Below are 20,788 nucleotides of genomic sequence, written 5' to 3' on the forward strand. Positions count from 1 at the left end.
GACTCATTACTAACTCAAATAGGTGTAAAGATCCCGGATCTTACCAGTAGTCGCTATGCAGTTGGAAAGGCCATGATAGCTTCTCTTACAGAGGGTACAAAAGGCGTATCGGCAGGAGGGACAGATGCCCATGGTGGAGTCGGGCTCGACCATCACAGCCATACAGCAGCTCATGCGGGGGCAATACACAACATCTGCCATCAGATCCAGACTGGACTGCAGCAGAAGACGGTCGTAGCGCGCAAATTCATCTTCACCCACAAGAAGTTTCACCTATTATCATATGAGCAAAGTCCCAAAGCATTCATTCAGGTCTCCAAACAAACACATTTCACACACGTTCTTGATGATTTCTGCAGAACTCCACATTTGACACTTTACACAAGTTTAACCATGTGCTCATTCATCAAACACAAACACATTAAATAATTAACTCAATCTTTCATTTATGTTGTATACTGTAATATACATTAAGCTGCAACATTATTCCTGAATCCGACTAAGAGGTTTTTGTTACAGTGTTATGAATTTTTCTCTGTGTTCTCTAGTTCAAACTAGTCTATGTATTTGTTAGGGTTTGTGAGTCATCTGAGGCCAAAGTTTGATTCTGACAAAAGAGAATATATATTGACTAAAGTATTTGATTTTGATGTAACAGTTTGAGGTTTGTAGATTGTTTGTTGATTGTCAAAATGAAAACTTTTACTATTGAATTTTTTTTTTAGCAGATGGTGCCATTTTCTCTGATTTGGCCTATTAAGCAAATACTAGCATTTTCTGATGTTGCTGTATTATAAAGCCAATTTAATAATATCATGCAGCTATAAATGTGTGGGTATGTTGATATGGATGTCAGAATGTGGTTTGCATGTGTAAAAAATGTGTGTGTGATGTTTGAGAAAGAGAAATTATACTGTACTTACTGCAGATCACAAATGCTGGCAATCTAATGGAACATTTTGGTATTGCACCCAAACAATTTGTATAAATCTAAAACCTCTTTCACTTTTTTAAATAAACGTTTGTTCAGTGCCCCAAAGCTTTTAGACACATTTTTGTCTTCTAAGGACCTCTGAGTGACTTTTAAGGGTTTAAAGGGTTAAAATCAGGTGTAAAATGGCTGAATGGTCATGTGAGCTTTAGACAGGTATTGTATTGTGCAATATTGAATGAACACGGCTCTATAGGACACTGTTGTAACTGCCGCCTGAGGACTAAAGTTGAAATTTAGCTTTAAGCAAAGACTGTTACTAGTATATAAAGTGAATTGTCCCTGTACAAATAAATAAATCAGATTTCACCCAACGGTTTAGAGAAAAGACATAACCAACTGTGTTTACAACAAAGATACCCTCTTTGACTATTCTGTGTGTATTTTTCCATTCAAGCATGATAAGACATGAAAGAAAACTCAATTCAGTACTCAGGCTTTCTGTGTGCACACTCTGAGGGGACGTTTACACCACAACGATGTGCTAAAAACGGAAATGATTTTTTTGTACAGATGACAACGTTGTCAAAATGATCCCTGTTCAAACGGATCTGTGAAAACGACTAATAACGCTGTATTATTCATGTCAGACAAGTAGTTGGCGATGTGACTTTATAAAGAAAGACCATGCGCGAGCCGAACGCACATGCCTAAATAATCTGTCGTGTTTTCTGTCCGATTTTCATTCTAAGGATGTTAATCTTCTTGATAATACTGTATTATTACTTTGTCTTCTGGGTAAATTTCATCTTCACAAAGCCAGAAACATTCACTGTAATCCCAATTGTAGAACGTCCTCCTCTGATGTAAAGTCCCGTTTTACTTCCTTTAAGAAAATGTCAAACCCTTTGAACACAAAAGCTTCGAAAACATGCATCATCCTTGAGTCTGTTGTAACGAACCTTTCATTTTTCATGATGACAAAATGTTATATCGTGATTTGTGTAATTCTTATAACCACTTGTGATGATGATGTCCGTACACCCACCTTGTTAATATCTGTATCCTTTCATTTGCAAAAAAAGAAAAGGTTATTGACTAGATGGAGATGGTAAGGGCATTGTTTTCAAAAACTTGCACTTTGAAACCCGTTTTCAGGCGCCCAAAATGCTGTTGTCGTGTAAATGAACAGCCAAAGCGCATAAAAAGTCTTCTGTTTTTAGTTGAAAATCGTGTCGCTTAATCAGACGGCCACTTGTGCTTAAAATTGCATGAATGTTTAAACTGGCAGGATTTAAAAAAACATGAATTTATAACAAACTTGCTCTGGATAGTTGATGGAATTTCCACGCATCTTTCAAGCTGGCCCTACATTACCTATTCATATTATCTATTACTATTTTTATTACTATTCATATGAGCACACAATGACACAATGATAAAAAAAGACAAAGATACCTGTGTGGGAGTGGCCAGGGACACACACTTGGGCTCAGGGCAGTTAAGGCACTGAACTTTGCCATCTCTTATTTGGATCTGGAAGTACTCCTTAATGCAGGCCTTGCAGTAAACATGCTGACAGTCTTTGAAGAGCAAAGAGTCGCATCCCAGCTTCTCCGAGTAGCAGATGCCACAACAGAACACCTTCCCGTCGAACACCTTCTGCTTCTGAGCTTCGTCAAAATCCAGCAGCTGAGTCAGTATATCCGTGCGAGGGTCAACTTCTTGAACAGCTCTCGGGTCCAAATCTTGTGCTTTGCTTTTATCTCCAGAAATGTCTTCGGCTTCTTTCTGACCGGATTCAGATTGATGCTGAATGCAAGAGCTTTGGATTTCAAGCGGAGACTGGATTCCCAGGAAATCCAGAGCATCTTCCTTTAGGAACTGGATCCAGGTAAAAAGAACCACATTGCCTTGGGTCTCCTCCCAAAGCTCATCCAGCCTCCTGCAAAGTGCAGTGATCTGATGGAGTGAGAGTGGAAGATTATCTAAGATTATGATTGATATATTCTATCACGTCAGAAATAATACAGCAGCAGAAAAGATATATGTGATGTCTGCACCACTAACAAACATTAGGGGCCCTATTGTAATGATCTAATCACATGGTCTAAAGTGCACGGAGCAAATCCACTTTTGCTAGTTTAACGTTGGGAAAAATGGTCGGCGCTCCCGGCGCATGGTCTAAAAGGGTTGTCCCTATTCTCTTAATGAGTAATGGCAATAAACCAATCAGAGTCTCATCTCCCATTCCCTTTAAAAGCCAGTTGCGCTCGCGTCATGGCAGATTCACTATTTACATGACAGAATTTGATAGCGGAAATACTGAACGCGTCTTCAGAGCGCAAACAAATCTTCTCGTGCGCGAGGTTAAAGCACTAACAGACCATCTACGGGACAAGCCGGATTCCACCATATCTTTATGTACACAATAATAATCTTTTACATTTCAATTGTTTTATTTGTAATATCTTTATTTGTCCCTGTGTGTGTTATAAGCAGAGTGTATGCATGTTGTGGACCCGCCTATAGGCACACATTACTAACGCGCTCTTTAAATAACAAAACAAATACTGCACCATTGACTTTAGACCAGGTTTCAGTTGGTCAATGGCGCAGTGTATTTCAGTTTCCTCAAAATAGCAACGCGTCAACAATGCACCAGAACACACCTCACTTTCAGACCAGCACACCCATGGGCGCGCAAATGCATTTGCTATTTAAACAACGTGGCGCAGGACCTGAAAATGAAAACTGCGTCAGGCTTTGTTTGACTTCCACTGGTCAAAGAAACTGATATCCCCAAACTAACACCATTTACCAATGTCAAAGTTGCTGTGACAGGTTGATTGGGATGAAACCCCCTGGTCCCCAATCACTTTCATGATGGTCCGGAAAATCATGAACATTTCTCAGAACTTCTCCTTTTGTGATCCACTGAAGAAATCCATGCAAGGTTTGCCATGACAGAGGGAAAATATTTATTTATTTATTTATTTATTTATTTATTTAGTGAACTATTCTTTTTAAAGACGCTGCCTTATCAGTATTTGCACTTAATTAAATGTCCCTGGCTGTTTAAATAAAATAAAAAGTTCAATTTATGCGAGTATGACTAATTGCTTGATGACAAATGGACATGGTCTCTAATTACGAATTTTCTGGTTAAAAATGCGATTTGCAATTTAAAATGTGTTTTTACTTTTTAACCACAAATGCTCGTCTCGCACTAGCTCTGCGATGCGCCACGCATTACGTAATCACGTTGAAAGGTCACGCGTGTTCTGGTTCAAAAAGGTAGGGTAGGGCGAAAAACTCCATCTCAGTTTCTCCTCAAACTACAAAATCGTCAAACATTGTTGTTTTACCTTTTATTTATAAAAATTTTTGTAAAGGGCTTTGATCTTCTCAATACTTAGTCTTTGCACGTTCGCTTTGTAAACACAAGGTCGGTACTTCCGCCTACGTCACGCGTGACCTTTCAACGTGATTACGTAATGCGTGGGGCATCGCAGAGACGAGCATTTGTGGTTAAAAGTATATTAATTTTTGATTTTTTTTAGAAAATGACTGATCACTTCACTAGATATTTCTTGGCTGGGATTGTGTAGAGACTTTGAAGCTGCATTAAAACTGCAATTTGGACCTTCAAACCGTTGGACCCCATTGAAGTCATTATATGGAGAAAAATCCTGGAATATTTTTCTCAAAAACCTTAATTTCTTTTCTACTGAAAAAAGAAAGACATGGACATCTTGGATGACGTGGGGGTGAGTAAATTATCAAGAAATTTTAATTCTGAAGTGAACTAATCCTTTACATGCTGCATGATCTTACATTTGTCAGCAGAGAAAAGTGAGTGTCACAGAAAGCTATGATTCAAAACTACAAAAGCAAAAATAACAAAATTACAACAATAACATTACACACATTTCGGGACATTAGTAAACAGGACTCACCTGGACTCTTGTGAGCCATTTGGAGCTTAAAGTAAAAACGGGAGACGATACTGAAGGGTAGTCTGTAGGAAGTTCAAAACTCAGAACCAATGGAGGTAGAAATGATAAGTTATACTCTGTGGATTTCTGTCCTGCAAAAAAAACAAATATAAATATATAAATATTTTATAATAAATGTATTTATTATAAAATAATATATTTTTATAAATTTAAATATATATAATAAACATATTTTGTGTGCGCATATGTGTGTGTATATATATATATATATATATATATATATATATATATATATCTTCCTGGCAAATTTGTAACATCTTTATTTGATTGGAACTTCTTAATTATTGCCCTGATGGTGGAAATGGGGATTTTCAATTCTTTAGCTATTCTCTTACGGCCACTTTCTATGTTGTGATGCTCAACAATCTTTTGCTGCACATCAGAACTATATTCTTTGGTTTTACTCATTGTGAAGGATGATTAAGGGAATCTGGCCTTTGTGTTTCCTCATATTTAAACTCCTGTGAAACAAGAAGTTATAGCTAGACAATTTCATGGTGTGCTAAAAAAGGTAAATATTAATGGGAATATACACTCACCTAAAGGATTATTAGGAACACGATACTAATACTGTGTTTGACCCCCTTTCGCCTTCAGAACTGCCTTAATTCTACATGGCATTGATTCAACAAGGTGCTGAAAGCATTCTTTAGAAATGTTGGCCCATATTGATAGGATAGCATCTTGCAGTTGATGGAGATTTGTGGGATGCACATCCAGGGCACGAAGCTCCCGTTCCACCACATCCCAAAGATGCTCTATTGGGTTGAGATCTGGTGACTGTGGGGGCCATTTTAGTACAGTGAACTCATTGTCATGTTCAAGAAACCAATTTGAAATGATTCGAGCTTTGTGACATGGTGCATTATCCTGCTGGAAGTAGCCATCAGAGGATGGGTACATGGTGGTCATAAAGGGATGGACATGGTCAGAAACAATGCTCAGGTAGGCCGTGGCATTTAAACGATGCTCAATTGGCACTAAGGGGCCTAAAGTGTGCCAAGAAAACATCCCCCACACCATTACACCACCACCACCAGCCTGCACAGTGGTAACAAGGCATGATGGATCCATGTTCTCATTCTGTTTACGCCAAATTCTGACTCTACCATCTGAATGTCTCAACAGAAATCGAGACTCATCAGACCAGGCAACATTTTTCCAGTCTTCAACTGTCCAATTTTGGTGAGCTCGTGCAAATACTCAGACCGGCCCGTCTGGCACCAACAACCATGCCACGCTCAAAATTGCTTAAATCACCTTTCACCTGTTCAATTTCTCATTAATGCAATTATCTAATCAACCAATCACATGGCAGTTGCTTCAATGCATTTAGGGGTGTGGTCCTGGTCAAGACAATCTCCTGAACTCCAAACTGAATGTCAGAATGGGAAAGAAAGTTGATTTAAGCAATTTTGAGCGTGGCATGGTTGTTGGTGCCAGACGGGCCGGTCTGAGTATTTCACAATCTGCTCAGTTACTGGGATTTTCACGCACAACCATTTCTAGGGTTTACAAAGAATGGTGTGAAAAGGGAAAAACATCCAGTATGCGGCAGTCCTGTGGGCGAAAATGCCTTGTTGATGCTAGAGGTCAGAGGAGAATGGGCCGACTGATTCAAGCTGATAGAAGAGCAACTTTGACTGAAATAACCACTCGTTACAACCGAGGTATGCAGCAAAGCATTTGTGAAGCCACAACACGCACAACCTTGAGGCGGATGGGCTACAACAGCAGAAGACCCCACCGGGTACCACTCATCTCCACTACAAATAGGAAAAAGAGGCTACAATTTGCTATATCTATCTATCTATCTATCTATCTATCTATCTATCTATCTATATATCTATATATATATATATATATATATATATATATATATATATATATATATATATATATGCACACACAAAATACGACTCTATGAATATGTTAGAACAAGGTTTAAATATCCGCTAAAAAGGTCTCACCCTTGACTAGCAGTTTGAAGTTAGGAGGAAGCTCTAGGCACAGATGAATCTCACCCTCCTCTTCTGATTCTGCCTGGTGAAACTCCTCTTCATCATATATGCTTGTTAGAGCAAGCAGTTCATCTTTTTTCGCTTCCTGGTCGGCTGACATTTGAACATTCCTGAAATTAATATGAAATCAAGTCACACTTGTATTTTGTAAAGCATCTTGAGCAATGGAAATACTCTAAACCAGGGGTGTCAAACTCAGTTCCCGTCCCGCAGAGTTTCGCTGCGTTCACGCCGTGGCGTAATTACCGTCATTTCGTGATGACAACACGTGACGCTCTATTTGAAGCTGTTCACGTCCTCAGACTGGGAATTATGCACTTCTATCAACACCTAAATAAATCTGCAGCAGTCAGGTGGTGGTACGGTGGTTATGTGGTACTAGGACGAGCTCTCAGAAACTTCCTAGGTAACAAGTTATAACTACAATTTCTATGAGGATGTGAACGCTTTTTACAAGTTGGAATCTCATAATTACGGTAATTTTGACATGGCATTAACGCACATTTTAGCTCCAACTCGAACAAGGTCTTCAGGATCACTAGAAACTTCCAGGCAGGTGTTTTTGGAGTTGGTTGGAGCTTCACTTTGCAGGAACAAGGTTTGAGACATTTGCGGGCAATTCCACGCAAAACTGTCACATCCATAACGCCAGCACAATTGCCATTGTATTTAGTTGGCGTTATGGATGTGACAGTTTTGCGTGGAATTGCCCTTGCTCTACATAAACTACTAAAAAAACTTGTTCTATGTATTTGTCTAATAAAGGTAACTGATATGTCTGGATTCTTCATGTCATTTAACTCACTGTAAACAAACACGTCACAACTGTAAGTGTTAAAATAATCAGAGGACCATTCTCCTTTCCTAATGTGACGTCAGTCAACTTAAAATGGTTGGGAGAACGTATCATTTACAGACATTTCACAAGATAGAAAATGTTAGGCTAATTGTGCTTAGGTTGTTGCACCTATAAATTGTGTAAGTGAAACCTATGTAAATCTAGAGGCGATCAACTGGAAACCAAGGCGTCGATTTATGTTTCTGGTAGTGGCTGCGCACACTCCACACCACTGTCATGCGATGAGAAACGCAAATACGTACATCTTTCTTTTACTGGAAAACACATTACCAATCAAATATAAACTTCTTTATTCACCTGTTTCCATGAGCAAATGATAACTGGAACTAAGTTACACATACGCAACAAATGCCCCTTAAAACATTTTAAAGTCCCCCCATTAATGTTGTTTATATGTCTATGTGGTGTTTTTAATACGCTTTAAGACAAACCATGTGTAAATTCATAAGTCGACAGCATTGCTGAGTATTTCCTCCTTAAAACTGCAGTGAACCAAAGACAGTCTTAAAAACACGCTTTGAAATCGCTGGTGTTTCTGACGTCACAAACGACCTTGTAACCAATCAGATCAACGTGTGATCGTCAACCAGTGGATCTCTGAGCTGAGAGAGGGAGTGGAGGCGGGGCTCATTTGCATATTCATAGATCCACCTATACTAAATGAGGCAAGGGTGTCGAGTTACATTCAAGCTATTTTAAGACCTGAAGGATTTTTTTTCCAAGGAAAAAACGCTTAAATATGTAATTCTGGTGATCAAAGAAGAGTTTGAATGGATAATATGATTGACTACAGGGGGACTGTAATATTCTCATTACTCAATTAATTATACTTAAATTACTTGGTGTTAGTTTTTCCAAGAGTAATGTCTTTTTCTCCGTTCAATGGTGCACTTGATTAATTCATTACACAAAATGTGTCTCACAAAGGGAAACACACAGACTGCAAATACATGATCAAGTTTCAGTCAGAGCGCACAGACAGAAAACAAGAGCTCTAAGATGGAGTATATGTAATTTATGACATATCATGCGGATACATTTGTCCGGTATCAACAAAGGCACAGGGAGGAGACAGATGAAACATGAAACCAAATAAATACACGATTATAATCATATTATGATTTGTCAACATTCTTCAAGCAGTCTCTGGTATTTGCCATAAACATATGTCTATTTATGGACTGCAATCAGAAGCCATTTCAAGCAGCCGCTGGTGTCTGAAGGTGAGTTTTGAGCTGTACATTGTTTTAAATGTTGAGGTTAGCTGGTAGCCTGGTATGATAACATGGGATATTAGCAGCGGTGTTAACCCTCTCCTGACTCAGATAAACTCCAGCTTTTGTTCATGACCACTCCACCTCAAGCCCCATTTGGCCTAGTTTGGACATTGTTTGGTCATTGGCCCTGAGGAGGCTTGATCAGGTTGAACCACTACAGTCTAGGGTTGCAAAATTATGGGAATTTTCAAAGATGGAAACTTTCCATGGGAATTAATGGGAATTTAAGGGAATTAACAGGAATTTATGGGAATAAACTTGGAATTTTCAAAGTTGAGGGTTGGCTCTTCGTAGGGAACTTAAATATAGTTGAGGAAAGTATATTTTAGAATAATCTTGACTAAAACAAACAGATGCCATTCAAATACACTTGAATATCCATACCATTCCTCAATCGCATGCACATAGCACACTGCTTACTGCATGGCTATTGAGACCACACCCCCTACTGGCACTGTGCATGCCTCCATCACATGTACAGAAGCCCAAAGCACAAGACTATTGAAGGCACACATTTGAGCCTGTGGACTAAACAAAGTGAAGTAAGTTTTGATGATATTATGGGGAAATACATTTATTAAATGTTTAAATTGCAAATATCACATACAAATGTGTTCATCTAGTAGATAGCAAGCTGATAAGTTAGATGCTAAATAAGCTAGCATAACTTTATTTACCACATAAGTAGGGCTGGGCAGTATGACAGTATATATCGCTACCGCGGAAGAAAATGTCAACCGTAACAGATTTTTTTATTCCGTGTATAGACCTTATGTAGCCCCGCCCACTTTACCCGTTTCCGGTTTAACGCGATTGTCTTTCGACTTCCGCCTAAAACGCCACAGAAAGAGGAAGTGTAAACAGTGCTACAAAACAAAGCTAATTTGTCAGTAAAAAGGGCAAGCAAACATTTGTTATACATTATTTGTTTCGTTTGCGGTAATTAGCTGACATGGCCAACATATGGGAGCACACTATTTCTGTGCTGCGGCGGTCGGATGGTGTAAATGTATCGCATCCTTCAAGGATCGCCACTAACGACTGGGAGGATGACATGAGAAAGTGGCCAGAAATAATGTACGGGGATATATTCAATTATTTTGTGCTGTCCCTTGGAGTAGATGGTGCTGCTATGAAAAGCTACAAGAGCACTGAAGCCTACCAGTCTCGGCAAGTCATGTAGCCATGCAGCTTCAATTTTATGGAAGGTGAGGAAGTATGTTACATTATCAAATAATCTTTGATAGTATACAGTTATGTTTTTCATGCATCTATCTATCTATCTATCTATGTATGTATATATATATGTATGTATGTGTATATATGTATGTGTGTGTGTGTATATATATATATATATATATATATATATATATATATATATATATATATATATATATGGGGAAACTATTGGCCCACGTGATGTAACATGAATTGTGTGCAGCTTTACAAATTCATACCATTAGTATATCAGTACGTTCATATTAATAGAATAAAATTTAGCCTTATGGGTAATGTGGATTATACTAACATGTTATTTGTGTATCACAGACTTGGAGAATTGTGGAGAATATGTAAGTAGTATGTAGTCAAATCTCATATTGGAGGAAGAAGGTAAGTACATAGTATGGAGTCAAGGTAAGCAACAAATCTTGTCTACACCAAAGCATGATATATTCAGTATATTTTACTCAAATTGTACATGGTGAAAAAATCAGCTCTTGGACTCATACAGCATAATCTGTAATATTTAATAATATCTACTGTTGTCACTTTTCAAAATGATAATAGTCTAATCAGTTGCAGTTTTGGAGTTAATTTCTCCAGACATACAGTAATGGGCTGGATGTGTCACGGTAAGTACAAGACTAGTCATATAACTTGGATCCAAAGTAAGTTTATTAGTAGTATATTCAGATTTGCATTTTTTATCTTAAAGATGTATAATTTCTGTACAGTATATTGATCCAATTGCTCCATTGTTGCTTGGAAATGAATATCTTTATGGGCCCTATCTTACACACAATATTTTCTTTATATTATATATAAAATGTATATTATATATGTATATTATATATAAAAAAGTATATATATTTTTTTTAGACCGTGCGCTTAGATCATTAAAATAGGGCCCTATATCTTTATATATTTAATATTCTGACTGTAATTGTCTCTGTGTTAGGTTCAGAATGCTGTGACCCAGGGACTCACTGGTATAGCGTGCACTGATGAGCAATGCTACTGGAATGCTGGAACCCAGAGGAACCTTGCCCCAAAGCGGTTAGTGGACATCAGGTTTGCACACCATAGAAACACTGACCAATTTCAGAACATAGAAGCAAGGTCACAATGCCCACCCCTGCCTCCCACCCCTGCATTTCAATCCCATGTAAAGCTGAGGGAGAGCTTGAGCCACCTGAAGCTGCCTGTAGGAAGCCTGCTTTACAAATGTCTTAATGCTCAACCAAACGAAGAGCCATCCCAGCCAGATTTCCTCCCACATGGGGTACATGATGTTCCAGCCACCTGCCAGAAATGTTTGTTATTTTACAATACCTTCATTGCGCTTGACCTGACCAAATCTGCATCACTGGAGCGCATCACTAATGAGCAGAGTTCCTCACACATATGGCATGAAGCTCGTAAGATTCGCATCACTGCTAGCTCTGCCAAGAGGGTTCCAGTCAGAGCGAGTCCTGAGAAGTTCCTTAATGAGCATCTCTACCCAAGGTTCCACGGAAATGCAGCTACAAGATATGGGAACGAGAGTGAGCTCAAAGCTTGCCAGTGGCTCAAAGGCTGCGGCTACTCTGTCATTCACAGAGGCACTGTGGTCAGCACAGAAGAGCCATGGCTGTCGGCAAGCCCTGATGGAGTGTTGAACACAGAAGAACTGTTAGAGATCAAATGTCCAGTCTTGGGAAAATCTTTTGAGTCTCTGGAAGACCTCTTCAGCAGCAAGACCTCAGATGTGAAGATAGTGGATGGGGCACATCAACTTCAACGACATGGTCCACGTGGCTATTACATGCAGGTGCAGCTGGGCATGTTCTGTACTGGACTGACCACTTCGAAGCTGCTCATCTGGACCCCATCCCAGCAAGCCTTGATCAATGTTAAATATGATGCAGATTTCTGTGCTGACATTGTGCTAAGGCTTAAGGCTTTTTATTTTAAATACATGCTGCCTCACATTGCCAATGAGTTTCAGGCAGGCATGTTGTCATTAAGTGATGGGTACAAGCAGCTTTGTGAAAGTTAGAAATCTTCTCTAATTTAGGATGCAATGGAGTTTAAATTAACAGGTCTAAGAAATTGAATTATTTTAAAAGAAAAGAAGATATTTTAAAGAAATTTGATAACCAGACAGTGGATAGACCCCATTGACTTCCAGAGTAGGAAAAAAAAGTATTATGGAAGTCAATGGCGACTGTCAACTGTCTGGTTACCAACTTTCTTTAAAATATCTTCTTATCTGTTCAGCAGAAGAAAGTAAATGTTTGGGTGAACTGTCCCTTTAAGTGGCTAGTGCTATTTTAAAAAGGCAATTTTATTGTGTAATGTTGTTTAAATTAATACATTTAATAAACTTTGTTACAATTGAACATTTCATTGTACATTTTTTGTTAGGCCTATGTATAAAACACAAGTAAACATCAGCCTTCAAAAATACCTAGCAAAACACAAGTAACACAACTTCCAATGGCATTACTTGCCACTTTACGCATAAGCATTACACTGCTTTGTTGACAACGCCAATCTATCTCACTCAGCATCTTCATGGATAATGTCACCTCGCAGGTTACACAGGGCAGCACAGATTCTCAGAATTTTATCTATTTTTGAAGCAAGGTTGATTGGCACAACTTGTGAAATAATCCTGAAGTGCTTCAGTCTGCATATTATCCGCTCCACGTGGACTCGCACATTAGCAATCCTCCTTGTGCTGGTGGTGTCTTCTTCAGAAAGCTGTGCCCCTCTTTTAGTAAAGGCAGGTATCGTGAGCTTCACCTTTCTTTCAGACAGTAGATCCCGGATGGTGAAGCCTCGGTCAGCCATGACCTCATCTCCTGGACGCAGGTACTCCAGGAACCCTGAGTTGCATGTTATGAATTTATCACTACATCTACCTCCATAAACAGGGGAGATGAACATTATTAGGCCACAGGGTGCAATTGCCACTAGGTATTTTATTGTGTTCTGGGCATAGTAATGGCTAAAAGACTCTGCACGGGAATCAAGATTCTTGGCCCTTTGGAGGGGGGTCTCAGAGCAGTCTATGATGCACGTTGTGCCTGGGTAGTTTTCTTTAAAGGACTGGGGCATTGTAGCACATATTGTCTCCTTTGGAAGCCAAGGAATGTATTCTCTCATATTCTCTTCCATGAGGTCAATCCAGTAGCTTAACACTCGACTGACGACGCTCTGGGACACACTGAATCTTTCAGCCAAGTCATCCTGGAGCAGATTAAGCTTCAGCTTCATCAAAGCCAACAGAAGCTGGTCCGTTGGGTCGAGCTGGAAGTTACCTTTGTAGAGAGGTATGAGGTGTTCAGCCACTGAATAAAAGGCAGCATGTGACAAGCCCGTATGGAGCAAAGAGAGAGCTTCGGTCCTAAGCAGAGTCTTGTGGAGAAGTTTGACACATTGTGTTCCCTGGTCAGTAGTGGTGGTCAAAGGCATCGGGGGGTGACTTGAATAGTAGTTATGGTCACCAAGTGAACGGTCCTCCCACTGGGTCCCAACATCTTTATGGGAGTCATCCAGTGGCACATCCACTAGATCAGTGGCCTCATACTCCATGCTGAGTATTTCATTGTCATCTAGTAAAATAATAAAATGGCTCTTCATTTAGTATCACTCTGAGCCTTCAATTTTATACCAATTTTGCAATTGTGAATGATTTGTATGTTGGTAAGCCATATTTTATTCAGTGTTTTCATTAAAGCCTTATTTGTATGCATTTTTTCATTACAAAAAAGAAAAGAAAATACACAGTAACTATTATGTAACATTTTAATAAAACTTTATTTGAAAAATTAAACGCAGAACCGCAGCAAACAAATCAAATAAATAAAGGCAAAAGTCTTAACATTAGCATTTAAATCCGGCTCCCCGCCCCTCTCTGTCGCTCTGTGTACATGGCCTGTACCACTACACTCGCTATCTTCGGAACGTGTATGTGTCCCAGCTCTTTCACATAATGGTTTGATCCTAGTCTGTATTCCCATGTAATTGGCCACATAGTGTGCCCATCCAAATAAAGTCCCGCCCCAGCCGGCTTGTTCGCGAACGACACATATCTACGACGTACCTGACTGCCTAACTAGCACCCGACGTGGCTTCTTCAACAGAGCTTCATAGCCAAGCCACTTTTCAGGGTAGGGATGTTCTTCAGTTGGCTTTCCATCCACAAAGTGGAAGGAACAAACAAAAGCACGTTTGGGTGGGGTTTTCAGGTTCAAAGCCTTCAACCAAAGTCGCAGCGCTTCTTTCTCCTTCGGAGGTGGATGCAGGTTGTACGTGGCTCCACAGGTACAATCACATCGTAGTTGAGGTCGATGTTCAAAACATTCCTGCTTTAAAAACTGCTCTCGTTTCTTCCAATTATTATGGCACCCTCTAACTGAACACATAACACTTGACATTGCCGAAATTAATAGGAAAATAAATTAATATAACAGAACACTCGCATCTAACTAACTTCTACTTAGCATTTCCCGGTGTTTAGCCGCGTAAACCGGAAGTTCGAAGACAATCGGAAGTGCTCCGCTGACACACAGTGTAAAATGGAACATAAGGTCTATAACGCGACATGTAAATAAGTAGGCGTGGTTAACTCGCGTGCAGCATGCGTGAGACTGAGACACTGATATTTGTCAAAGAAACAGGAAGAATCACCAAGAGGATCCACAAAAGGAATTACGTTTTCAAAATTAACGTGATATTTTCGGGGGGGAAGGCGCAGAAGTCAACTAGAGCAGTGCAGCACACTGAAAGTTTAGAGAGACGCACATGCTCGCAACGGGGCTTACTTGACAACAAGTTCATATATCAATATTCTAACGAATAGAAGTAACCTTAAAAAATGCATCTATCCGTCTCTTATGTGTACAGTTACTTTCAGAGTGGACGTGCAAGCGGTTGCCGTGGTAATGAATATTTCCAAAAATTCCCCAGCTTAACTTCCCACCGGAAATTTTCCGCCCCTTTGCAACCCTAATTAGCAGCGGTGTTAACCCTCTCCTGACTCAGATAAACTCCAGCTTTTGTTCATGACCACTCCTCCTCAAGCCCCATTTGGCCTAGTTTGGACATTGTTTGGGCATTGGCCCTGAGGAGGCTTGATCAGGTTGAACCACTATAGTCATGAACTATTTTAACAATGTCTTCACTGCCTATCTGGACCTTGAAAGTTGCAATGACGTTGATGCCTGTCTTAATTTGTGTTCCTAAGATGAACGAAGATCTTACGCGTTTGGACCTTAATTTTGGACGGGTTAATTAATGACAGCAATTTCATTTTTGGGTGAACTAACTCTTTAAGTATGACAGAAATATGTTAGTAATGGAATTTGAAGCAAATGAGAGCTAACAAGTTTATTTTCTTGTTCTGCTTGAATGTTAAAATGGCCCTCCTATGAGATGTCAATCACAGCACTGGCCCCCAGCCAATCTGAGCTGGAGAGCCCTGATTTACACCAATCACGATGTTCAAAACACAGGAGACAAATGGGGTGTGAATGAAAACAAATGCAGTCAGTCAGTCTGTTCACCTCCTACAACATCTGAATGTGAAATCAAAATTTAGATGAATTATTGTTAATAATTCTGTACAATAACAGCATCCTGTACATATAAAGGTAGATATTGGCACAGTAAGTCCGGAAAGGAATCTACTACAACCATCGGAATATTAATAATAACAATTAGGTCAATTATAGCCTAATGATTATTTTCCTTAAAATATGTTAGTACTGCATTAGTATAAAGGGAGGTACTGGACAACTCTCACCTGTAGTCTAGCACCTTCTTGTGATCCTACAACAACTTTAGGATGTGAAAATGTTGTTTTGCTATATATATAATTTAGTGTATGTTAAAAACTTGTGAGTCATTTGAATTAACGCCTGGTCATCTCATATGTTTTGTACTGTGGGTTGAAATGTCAGATGATCCTTTAGGGAGCAATTCAAACACGAAACTAATAACTTTAACGCAATGTCACCCTACGACTACAGTCTAACTGATTGAGTGGAGTTATTTCCTTTTATTATTCATCTCAACTGCGACCTGTGAAAAGATATTAACTTATAAAACACGTACCTTGCTCTGTGCCTGACGCAACTTCAACAACAACTGCCGCTTCTTCTTCTTTAGGTGTAATGGCGGGTTGCGAACTGGCGTCCTCGGCGCAGACCGCCCCCTACCGTGATGGAGTGCGAAGAGAATTAATTCTATATTCCTATATACTATTTTTTAATCCACTAATCCTAAAGAATATCATGATTGCATATTGATTTCCCGCATTTGGACCATTACTTCGTACATTTTGTATTATTAATAATCCTAAAGATTGCAATTCCTTTCTCTTGCATTATCATCACTGTCTCCTCTATTAAACAAACATCACATAATCCTGTGTTATGTAGAGATGATGATGGGCGTTTTCGAAACACTGCTTCGTGAAGTTTCGAAACCTTTGTGAATCTTTTGTTTCGAACCAGTGATTCGGAGCGCGTATCAAACTGCAATAGTCACGTGATTTCAAGCTTCGTTGCGTCATAACTTTTTCGAAATGTCAATGGTTCGCCGCTAGAGGGCGATGATCTCTGTGAACCCGTGAACAAGCGTTCAGATGTTGTTTTATATATATATATATATATATATATATATATATATATATATATATATATATATATATATATATATATATATATAACTGGCGCATCACATGTATAGAGGGTGGTGACCTCTGTGAATGTTTTTTTTTCTTTCGATTTTCCTGATCTCGATTTTATTTGTATAGCGCTTTTCACAGTAACTTACATAATAGTTTCAAAGCAGCTTTACAGAAAATGCACAGTGACATTTTGAGTGATCTGTTATCAGAGGTGACTGTGTCCAAGTAATGTCCATATAAAATAACATATATTATTCACACACTTATATTTAATTGTTTTTTGTGATTTGTAGATTCAATAGCTATCAATTAAACATTTGCGATTTGTTTTTAAAAGGTGTTTTAGGCTGACATATCTTTGCATTTACAGTGTTTGACCAGCAGGCGTCACCAGCGCGCGGTGTTTCGAGTGAATCAATTTGCGAAGCAATCGGTTCAATTGATCCAGAGTTTCGAAAAGATTCGGTTCTCCCATCGGAACTGGTCCGGGAGTCTCCCTGATGCACGCAACTTATATACAATATCCCAGAAATCGAGCGAGCAAGAGAGAAACCCTGTTTCCACCTGGTTTTAAGATGCGTTTTCGGTGAACCGAATTATAATAATGATATTTGACACCCAAATCATGTTAATCTTTGATAAATAAAGACTATGGTGTAGCTATAGTTTCTCCTGTCTTGGACCTGGACCAGATTTAAAAAGATTTTGCATTTTGAGGTTAACTACACACACCCACTCCACTGTAAGTAGCCTAGCTTTTCTTTCTTTTTCACATGCTGAACAGTGAAGAAGCACATGCTCCATTACTGTCTGGTTGCAGGGTGAATTCAGGTTGAATGGGACACGTTTTTCTAAATCATCTTAATGACAAAAGTGCCCCAATTACCCTGAACTCACCCCTACATTTATTGTCCTGTTTACTGTTTTCCTATTATAATAAATAGCGAATGAACAAGACTTGAATGGCCTATGAGTAATGTCAGTAGGTGTCATAAAGCTTGTTAAGCCAACATATCCACAATTTCATAACCATCCGTTCCTACGTGTAGCCAACAGAAATGACAGGATTAAATGCATGTTATGGATTCAGAATAACACTTTTGAGAATATTTTATATCTTGATGAATATGTTAAAACCGAGAGTGAGTCAGTGCATATTACCACATTTAGAGGGCCATGAAACCCTACATTTTTTTAATCAAATATTTTCCAAGAAAAATGTGGGAAAAAAAGGTTATCTCTGCGCAAACCTCAAAAATGGTTTAAGAATTTTTTAACAATTTACACATTTTTAATTGTTGTTAAAAAAGAAGACACTGTGTCAAATGTTCTGAATATCGGGAGAAACCTTTCTTTCCCTGATGGTGAATCAGCAAAAGGGAATGCTGGCGATTTCAACTTTATGGTTTGTGTCAGTGGGTCTGAAGAACCACTCAAAGAAGTGTGGACAGTTGGCAGCTTGTACGAGACGAGACAACAGATTACAAAGTTCTTAGACTGTATGTGTGCACAAGACTGAAAGATCAGGATTCTGAATCTAAAGAGACCCCGGCTTACTTCCACTCCAAGCACTTCAGGGGCCGGTTTCACAAAGATAGACTTTGACGACGACTTAGATATAGTAGATAGTCAGACTTCAGATAGACCTCTAAATCAGACCATTGCACAAAGCACTTAAGACTCTGACTATCTTAAGTAGGACTACACTGCAATGCATTCTGGGTAAAATAAGACACTTTTCAAAACAAAAAACATGGCGGATCGAGTAAGCGCATTCAACCGCTCAGTGCAGTTTACCCCAGTGGAAAATATGTGTTTGTTGGAGGAGTATAAATGACGGAGTATGTTTTTATGTTTCCACTGTTCGATCGCGCCCGTGCCATCTCTCTCTCTGACATACACACACACATTCCAGCATTGCAATCTTGACATCGCAGCCTGTTATTATGCAGCGTTCACACCAAACGCGAATAGAGCGTCAAATTCGCGTCTAGTTCGACGCTTGAACATTTTAAATCCATTCGCGCGTCCAAGGCGAATAGGACGCGCGTATAAAGCGAGCGCTTGAAGCGAAATAGACGGGCATTCAGAGCTATGACTCCACTATGACTCTACTACCCCCTGTTTGAGCAGTCACGGTGTATTGCATTTCATGCACCGCCCGTGACACTTGCGTATGAAAGGGAGCGCGTCGATCGTTGCTCGCGTTGACTATGTAACGGCCCTAACAGTTACAAGGACATTTTACTTGGGAATGTAGTAACAAGAAGAAATGTTTAAATTATGAGCCATTTCCCTTTTCTTTTGGCTGTTTGTAATGTAACTGAGTGTTACTGCTGGTTGCCAAGGTAACAGAGTCTTAGACCTAAGTTAGCCTGGGGGTCAGGTGTCTAATTGTTTTGGTCTAAAGTCAGTCTTTATTTTTGTGAAACAGTCTAACTTGCATTAGACTAGTCTATGAGCAAATTTTAGACTTGTCTAACACTATAGACCGGTCTAAAATAGCTTTGTGAAACCGGCCCCTGGATGAACCAATCAGACCAGGGGCCGGTTTCACAAAGCTATTTTAGACCGGTCTATAGTGTTAGAAAAGGTTTTGGATTTTTTATCATATGTTAATTTAAAAAAATATTTTATAATATGACTTGCTTTGTTTGTTTTGTTTTGTTTTTATTGTATGTATATGATATTTGTATTTTTGCCATGAAAATAGCTTTGAATGCTGACATGGCATTAAATAAAATAATCTGAATCGGATTATGTCGGGAACGAAACATTTGTTGAAACAATACTGGAAACAGTTCAATCTGAGTCAGATTCAGTCTTCATCCCAGATAGCACATTCAGTGACGTTACAGATGCTGAACTGTGCCAGAAGTGCCACAAGATCCACCACAGGCAACTGATTCCCAGGAGCCAGCGAAACAATGACTCCTTCTTTGAAAATCCAAGACATGTGACATTTGTGTTCTGCATGCAAATGTAAAATTTAAACGGGTACTGGTAAGCTGGCATCAGGATTACTGAATTCTGGGACACATTTTTTGCAACAAGAACTTGTGGAACAACTCACAAGATTCCTACTCATCACACTTACCAAGAAAGCGAGTGGGAAGCTGTTGCACGTATTTTAGCCAGGCTGCGCTTTGGTTTCTTGCCAATTCAGCTGGCGCACCTCCTTTTCTAAAAGAAGCACTGTCCCTTCCTTCACCAGAAACCAGGCTAATGGAGGTGTTTTTTAATTACATTAGTCCAACAGAGAAGGATGTTTTAAGTGAAGCGCTCCAAGACTTCCAAAGTGCTGACATGGATGAAGTACTCAGTGTTGTCAGCAGTCACAGCTGCACATGAAAACAATCTCCAGAAGATACTGGAAGAAAGTGCACATAAAGAGATGGTGCAACAACCAGCCTACATAATAAAATGCTGGAAACCCATTCTATTGGGGAAACCATGACTTCTGAAAATCTGGACAAGAGAACTGAAAATCTCCAACCAGAGGCAAGAAATGTGGCAAAATCCAAAGTTCCCACAATCAATGTCTGAAACAATCGTATCAAATCATCTCTTGCGATTCATTAGGGAGAGAGACCAGAAGGAGCTTGGTCTTTTTCTCAGATACTGCACAGGATCTGATTTATTTCTCTCTCATTTAATTGAAATAATCTGTTGTTGAAACAGGAGTTGCACTCACATAGTTTTATTAGCATCAACTGATTCATTTATTTTTCTACACAGTTGTATGGATCTTTCTATGGCTGTCATATTAAAACAAAGTTCT

The 20,788-nt window shown here is 39.2% G+C and overlaps 1 protein-coding gene across 1 annotated transcript in view; it reads right to left on the bottom strand.

Moving 5' to 3' along the window:
• rnf14 (ring finger protein 14) overlaps positions 1–16,523 on the bottom strand; it is a 25,630-nt gene extending 9,107 nt beyond the window's left edge. The window contains exons 1-5 of the mRNA XM_079847031.1: positions 16,431–16,523; positions 6,921–7,081; positions 4,891–5,021; positions 2,390–2,893; positions 45–273 (exon numbers count right to left, since the gene is read on the bottom strand). Of these exons, the coding sequence (XP_079703157.1) occupies positions 45–273; positions 2,390–2,893; positions 4,891–5,021; positions 6,921–7,071 (1,015 nt within the window). The 5' untranslated portion in view covers positions 7,072–7,081; positions 16,431–16,523. The remainder of the gene's footprint in view (positions 1–44; positions 274–2,389; positions 2,894–4,890; positions 5,022–6,920; positions 7,082–16,430) is intronic.
• Positions 16,524–20,788: the final 4,265 nt, after the last annotated feature.

The sequence above is a fragment of the Squalius cephalus genome (assembly GCF_949319135.1).
Source record: "Squalius cephalus genome assembly, chromosome: 17".
NCBI lineage: Eukaryota > Metazoa > Chordata > Actinopteri > Cypriniformes > Leuciscidae > Squalius > Squalius cephalus.